The sequence below is a fragment of the Macrobrachium nipponense genome, chromosome 22 (genome assembly GCF_015104395.2).
Source record: "Macrobrachium nipponense isolate FS-2020 chromosome 22, ASM1510439v2, whole genome shotgun sequence".
Classification (NCBI taxonomy): Eukaryota; Metazoa; Arthropoda; class Malacostraca; order Decapoda; family Palaemonidae; genus Macrobrachium; species Macrobrachium nipponense.
In genome coordinates, this window is record NC_087213.1 from 44,713,256 (window position 1) to 44,721,513 (window position 8,258).

Consider the following 8,258-nt stretch of genomic DNA (forward strand, 5'->3'; position numbering starts at 1 on the left):
GTAGGAATAGGAACAGGGACTTCATGCCTTACTAGACAGCGGAGCATGCATTTCTTTGATTGAAGAATGCTTATTGACGGGCACCATTATGGCATTGAAGGGATGTCTGTTGTTAAACATTGCAAGGGGTCATCAGATAATGCTCCAGAGAACTGTACAACAACAGATCTCCATGGGTTGATGAGTCTTGACTCACAAATTTTATGTGATGCACATGGATGCCATTCACGTTATTCTGGGAATTGCCTTCATGCGCAAGTGCTAGGTGGCTCTCTATGGGGTCAACGGAGGGGAAGTGGAAGTGCCAATGTCGGTGGGAACTGGGCTGTTCCAGCAGCTCCCCATCTTGGGAGAGCGACAACCTTGTGTTAAAGTAGCCCGGGCAGCCAAAGGGAGTAGTACACTCTAGCCCTGAGGTACGGGAGGTAATCCCTCCCTCCCATCTTTACTCCCCTCCTCTTGTCCAGGCGCAAAGAGAGAAAAAGGAACAATGATATATATTAATTCCCATAAAAAGAGGGCAGACTTTATGTTGCCAGGTGTTGCTACCATCGTCGGTGGAAAGGCAAATGTACCTTTTATTAATGTGTGTAATAATATGCTAGAATTAAGTAATAATTCTCTTTGTGATTTAGAAGTGTGCACCCTTCTAGAAGCCGATAACGAGTGTCGGCCTTGAATATACAGAGTGAAGGTCACAGCAAACCATGGCTTAGAAAACTATTGCAAACAGGTGTCAAAGCAATGCCTTTGAATTACTGCAGTTGTATAGGAGGCAATAAAAGTATATCAAGATGTAATAGCAATAGAAGAAGAGCCTCCAAGGAGAATTGACAAGTTACCATTTAAAATAGAAATGGAAGATCATCCCCCTATTTGAACTAAGCCTTATACAACTCCTGCATGTCATGAACAAGTAACTGGGAAAACCATAAATCAATTGCAAGATCAGGGTATTATTCAAGAAAGTGAGTCTCCCTTGGCTTCTCCAATCGTTCTAGTTAAGAAGAAAGATGGCTCTCTCAGGTTATGCGTTGATTATAGGCAATTTAATGTCATTACAATAGATAATGCCTATCCATTGCTCTCGATCAAAGAGATTTGCTTAAGTAGGGGAGAGTAAATTTTTCACCACGCTGGATCTCATGGTGGGATTATCACCAAATTCCTCTAGATTTCTACAACCAAAACATCCAAAGGACGTAGCCAGCTTCCTCAGACTTGCAGGATATTATCAGAAATTCTTAAGAAACTTTGGACAGATAGCAAGACTGTTAGATGCATTAAGGAAGCGACCTGATCTCCAATGAGGTGAAAAAGAGGAAGATACTTTTCAGAAATTAAAAGATGCCCTAGTGAGCGACGAACTCTTGGCTTATCAGAGGTTCAATTGCGATAGGAGGAGACTGATGATGAAGGTAATGAAAGACCAGTTTGGTTTGCATCATGCACATTAAAAGTGCCAGATAAAAATTATAGTACCCTCGATCGAGAGGCTTTTTCAGTCTTATGGTTGCTGGAGAGATATCACTAGTTTTTACTTGGACATAAAATAAAGATTTTCACAGATCACCGGCCATTAAAGTATCTGTTTAAGAAGAGTGAGATTACTAATCACCAAGCTTGTTGGATCAAGCAAATTTTAGAATTTGATATAGAGGCCAAGTATATTCCCGATGCTCTCTCAAGGAACATCATAATAGTAACAACTCATGCTGCAAAGCACAAGGAAGAACGACGAAAGAAAACCTCGTAACATTGATGGCACAGGCAATGCCAGCACTATTGACAGTAACATTCATAGAAAACTGGAATCTTGCAAACACTCACTGGTGAGTGAGAGTGGCCGAGGCAGCAGCTGGTTGAATGCAGGTGGAACTCATTCAGGGGATTCCAGAACAAATGCCAGAGAATGAAAGTGTGGTTGATTTTTGTGGCTGGAGTGTGTGAGAGAGTTGGTTGAAAGTCAAGGTTCTGAAATGTGGATTAGCCAGATAAAGGCCTGTGTGAGAGGTGAGAGCAATGAGTTCCCGAGTTTTGTGCATCTAACTATTCTTCATCAAAGCCTTTGTAATTTACGATATCGTGCAGTTGAGTCCAAGGCCCCGGGAAATTCTATGGTGTCAAAGTTGGGGTTCTTTATTATCCTGATAATTGCATCAAAAGTCACTCGTATTTGCTTGTATAAGGGGAGTCAGTGCTAAACAGCGTCTTTGTCTTCGCCTTCATCGTTATCATCAGCCTCTTCTTCTTCACCAGTAACCATAGCAGCTATCTCACTGTCAGAGAGAGGCTGGTAGCCAAGGTCAACACCGTCGTCATCCAGTCACTCCCATACAACATCCTTGGCAACATCAGTACCTGCAGTTGTAAGTGTAGCACGTAAGTCCTCGACATCAAACATCTGGAAGTCCTTATGGCCTCTTCTCCAATCAGAATACGGTTCCAGGCATGGTTGAGGGCCTCTACAGTGATATCCTTCCAAGCACTGGTATCACCTCCTCCTGGATCTTCTTCTGGGATAGCTGTTTCGTTGCAACAACAGCACCTCCGTCCATTGGTTGTGAGTGCAGTCATATTAGATGGATATGCTTCTAGTGATTTGGTACCATTTGGCAAAGGTTAGGTTCACCACCATAATCATTTCTGATTGGTTCCATAATAATTTTTGTAGGACGTTATTCATCATCAGACACTGGACTTTGGCATTGCTAGACTTCAGGCGAAGGCTTTGTTTTTTGTGGATAATGCACCTGCATTTCTTAACACAGCCCAATTGGTTGATGGCAAAGGTTTTATTAGGGTCATGTATTTGCCTCCTAATATGACTGCACTCACAACCAATGGACGGAGGTGCTGTTGTTGTAACGAAACAGCTATCCCAGAGGAAGATCCTGGAGGAGGTGATGCCAGTGCTTGGAAGGACATCACTGTAGAGATCCTCAACCATGCCTGGAACCATATTCTGATTGAAGAAGAGGCCATAAGGACTTTCAGATGTTCGATGTCGAGGACCTGCGTGCTACACTCACAACCGCAGGTACTGATGTTCCCAAGGATGTTGTCTGGGAGTGACAAGGTGTTAGTGGATAAGGAGTAATAGAATATACCATTTTCATCAGCGTTGTAGATCTGCCGTAAAACAATGCCTTGTTTCTTCATCAATTCTTGTAACAACTGACGAAATTCCTCTTTCTCCTCCTTGGAAGCACCCAAAGTTTTACCAATAGTTGTCTTGTTCATAGTCATCCCATATCGAATTTTGAACTGGAACTACCAACCTTCGGATGCTCTACATTCTGCAACCTTATGGCAAGCCTGCAAACTTCGAAGCAGCAGCCTTCACCGAAAACACATCAAGGTAGACTGATCTATGTCATCATAACAGCCTTTCACCATGACCTTGAGGGCTTTACTCTTGGCCATCTTCATACCAAATTCCTTCTTGTATTTCTTCAGCTTGTCCTGTGAAGCTTGAATATCACTAGAATTGACCGGACAATGCTGTACTCCTCCATTATACATGACCGGTCCAATCATGGTCCATCCTCTCAACAATTTTCAATTTTTGTTTAAGGGTCAACACCTTCCTCACATTCTTAGGATGATGTGGGCCATACACACAAAAAGCAGCACAGCACACAACACAAGCATGAACAGCAATGCTACAGGCAGTTTCGCTCTTAAACTGATGGTATATCTATATCACCTAATAACAAGCGATAAACAACATGATCAATGACGTGTTGAGGGGCATCAAGCTTCAGAGCCAATAGCAGCAGTCACAATAGCTAACTCTTTCCTTCTAACTCATTCACTATTTATGATCTTGAGTTTGCTTCTTACCACATTACTGTATTATGTGTTACCATATGTTTTTTGCTTAGCTCGATTAAAAGTACTCTATCACAAGTTTAGTTATCTCTGAGTATAATTATAACATATATCATGACAGTAAACAATAGAATATTTTATCACTTCTGATATTTCATCTCTAATCACCGTAAAAGATATTTAAAATGTAAATTTCATATGTAGGCAAGACAACAAACATCAAGCAGGCTGTAGCAAGTTTACCAACGCCCTAGGATAATCATGCTCATACGTGTTGCCTTCTCTTTTTATTTTTGCTTTGCTCGACTAATAATGCCATACTTCATTACAAGTTCAGTTGACTGCAACTATGATTATCACACATATAATAATACACAAGCGAGTATTTTATTACCGTTGATATTTCATCTCTAATTAATGAAAATCTTTAAAATGCAAATTTCATATGCAGGGAGGACATACCCAAGCAGGATGTAGGAAGTTTTTCCACGGCTCAGAATTAGTGTGTACATACCATAGAACGACAATCACTAAAGTGGCGATCTCCCTGCCAAGCATGTGACCTCAGGTGGCCATATTGAAAAGTCTCAGTCCAGCTCATGGTAATATAGTTTTTGATTCTATTATTATTTTTATTTTTTTTACTATTATAATTACTATTAATATTATTATTTCTTTGCATACAGTCACTAAACACTAACTAAACAGTAATTTACAATCAGTAACATTAACATTCACAATACACTAAACACTGGCACTTAACATACACTACTATGAAATTCAGGGCCTCTGTAACACGGTTTTTTGGATTTTGCTCCTTATCAAAGCATCGGAGGTAGCTGAAAGTTGACATATGTATATTTTACAGCTACACACAAATTTTGTCAGCATTATCAATAACCTAAACCCGACAGTTTTAATTTTTATAGAGTAAAAATGATCTAGCCGACGCCATGGCCAACGATTGAGAGCCAAGAGTCGAAAAACATTCATTACGTAAGCAAGGTAAACATCGTTTTACGAAATGTTGCCCCGCCCATCCACTAGACCAGTGGTTCTTAACCTGGGGGGCGCGCCCCCCTAGGGGGGCGTCAATGATTTCCAGGGGGGGCACGAGCCTCAGGTATAAAGAAGAAGCTTTTCCATTTATGGGTTTTTTTCATGACAAGAGCATGGGGCAGTACTGTAAAGATAAGTTTATGAAATAATGCAGAAGTATCGTCGTTACTACCTCTCAGCTACTGATGTATGCTCGTTCGTGTCAGGCAACAATATAAAAGAAGAACTTCTGTTCTGTCACCCAATGGAAAGTTGCACAACAGCAGAAGCTATTTTTCATGATACATCAAACTTTTTTCAGGAAAATCAACTTTCTTGGGAATCGCTGGCAGGGGTGTGTACTGATGGAGCTCCAGCCATGCTTGGTCTGCGGTCTGGGTTTGTCAAAGAAGGTGAAAGAAAAAATCCCTTTTTAATGAGTACACACTGCATACTTCATCGTGAAGCCTTAGCATCCAGAACTTTGCCTGCTGAGATGATGGATGTCTTAAATGTGGCTATCAAGGTAGTCAACTTCATCAAAGCTGGAGCCTTAAACAGTCGTCTCTTCAAACTGCTGTGTAAGGATATGGAATCCGAACATGAAGCCTTGCATTTTCACACGAACGTACGATGGCTATCAAAAAGGAATATACTTGGACGGCTTTATGAGCTACGAGAAGAAGTAGCAATATTTTTAGATTCACAGCAGAAGGCAGACTTTCATGACAATTTCCAGTCTGAAGGCTTTCAGATAACTCTAGCTTACCTGGTGGACATTTTTGAAGCATTGAATGCTGTGAACCATAAACTACAAGGGAAAAGCATCAACATCATTACGCACCATGACACCATTCGAGCCTTCATGGCCAAACTCGACCTCTGGAAATGTTGGGTTCAGCAGGGAAATGCAGCCAGTTTTAGGAACTTGGATTCTGCTCTCGCTGACAATAACCTCGACTCTGACTTAAAGCAACAAATAATCACTCATCCAAGTGACTTGAAAGCAGAATTCATCAGATACTTCCCAGATATAGATGACAAGCGTGAAGCCTGGAAATTCATCAGGAACCCATTTCAATGTGAAGTAGCTGATGTTGCTGATGAAGTCCAAGAAGAGTTCCTAGAATTGAAGTTCAACTCTACAGCTAAAGAAGACTTCAAAGATATGGATTTGGAGACGTTCTGGGTCAAATACCTTCCTGTTTACCCTCTGATCTCACAACAGGCTCTTCGGATTCTAACAATGTTTGGATCCACATATCTATGTGAAACTGCATTTTCCACGCTCGTTGCTATCAAAACCAAGTACAGAAACCGCCTGAACGTTGAAGGGGACTTACTTTGTGCACTCTCAAGCATTCGACCACGTATTCAAGATCTGGTAGCTAAGAAGCAGTGTCAAATATCTCACTAACCATGTATTCAAGATCTGGTAGCTTAGAGCAGTGTCAAATATCTCACTAATGTAATTCATGCTTAGTAAATTGACCAAAAAGCCATTTTTATTCATTTTCTTTTTAAATCTGGGAGTGAAATTTGTCTATAGATGCAAGGGGGGCGTGGAAGGACAGAGCTGTTCCTAGAGGGGGCGTGGTAGTAAAAAGGTTAAGAACCACTGCACTAGACAGAAATCCATTCACCTCATTCCATCGGCTCTGAAACCCATAGTAGTCAAGAATGGCTAGCAGGATTTCGAATTGCCCCCGTGGTTGCAAAACTGCATTTGTCTTACGACTTGCAACTTTATACAGTCAAGAGAAAGCCCTTGGCCATACTTACTATAGTCTCAATAGGTAATTTTTCAGTTTCTAGTTTAAATCCACTGTTTATGGTCTGATTTGTATTTAGCGTAACGTGATTATAATACTTGTAATGTCATTCAGGATTTCGAACATTTCCATTAACTATTCACAATGCCAATAAGAGAGAGAGAGAGAGAGATTGTATGTAAACAGTCTTTATATAAATATTTTTGTTAAAATAAGATTTTTATCCAAAGTAAATACAAGCTTATATGTGCTAAAATCTCCAGCAGACCAACGGATCATCCGATATCATTTTTTTTCGTCTTCTTTAGTCTGTACGACCATGTTGGGTATAAAGACTTTATGAATGGCGGAACGATACATAGATGTGGGTGGGGTATCTGTGGTAGCGTAGTAATACTACTGTAGCAGTAGTGCCGCAAAATTAGTAATAGCAGCAATATACATGAATTAAACGTTTAGGCCAACTGCTGGGATCCCTGAGGATCATTTAGCACTTCTTACAACTACTCGAGAAATTACAGCTACTCGAGAAATGAGTTTTTATAGCCAAAAGTTAGATTTTCTAATACAACAATGCCCATGATAGCCTTCATTGTTATCCTGAATTATAACGAAGCCAAAGTGGGTGGAGCCTCATGACGTCATCATTCTGACGATAATTATTGGTGAAGGTTTAAAGCCAAATAGACGATACCGTGTCATTTTTTTTTTTTTTTTTAAGTAAATAGGTAGATAGCCGATAAATAAAATTGCTTGACATTGGATACAGCAGTTATCAAATCAAGCCTGTCTACTATGTCTTTGAAAATTACCAGCTATTCCCTACATCTTGTCAATCTGATTGTGACCTATAAAGTAGATTATAATTTCTTAGGACACTTATTTTGGGAGTTAGACTAATAATCAAAGTGTTTTTGTATTTATTAACATATTTTGTTGGTTTGTTCATTATGACAATTATCACTGGAGAGGATTCAGAGTTCTTAAAGGTGTACTGCTTTGCTTGTATTTAAATTTTTGTCCTTGTTGCCAGAGGTATAGCCTTCGTTACGTATAGCCAATCATCCATCGAGAAAGAGGAAAAAAATGCTGTCATAAGTTACGTAACGAGTGCGTTCGAAACCTTATCTCTGAGTAAGTTGGCCCGTCTTCAAAAAAGGTCACTTTTACATTATAAGTACCAAATTTATTCAACCTACGTAATGCAGAATACAGTCAAAATTTATGTGTAGATATAATGTGTATTCTGAATAAGCGTTATATCTATGAAATGCATAGATAAAAAGTTATTGCCAAAAAACCGTGTTACAGAAGCCCTGAATCTCATAGTAACACTCAATAACACTCAACACACACTGACTACTCAACACTCGCTAGGCACTCACTATACACTAAATGCTCACTAAACACTAATAAAACACTAAACATTCACTAAATATTCACTGTACCCCAAACACTCGGTAAACATTCACTAAACACTCACTTAATCCTAAACATTCATTAAACACTAAACAATCACTAAGTATTCACTAAGCAAGCATTCACTATACGCTAAACACTCACTGAAACCTGAACACTCATTAAACACTAAACTTTTACTTATTCATTCATTTA

General features: G+C 39.7%; 1 protein-coding gene across 1 annotated transcript; it reads left to right on the plus strand.

Moving 5' to 3' along the window:
- The first annotated feature begins 5,041 nt into the window (after positions 1-5,041).
- On the plus strand, positions 5,042-6,289 carry LOC135198256 (zinc finger BED domain-containing protein 5-like). The gene has a single exon (XM_064225826.1). It carries the CDS (start codon positions 5,042-5,044, stop codon positions 6,287-6,289), a length of 1,248 nt encoding a protein of 415 aa, XP_064081896.1.
- Positions 6,290-8,258: the final 1,969 nt, after the last annotated feature.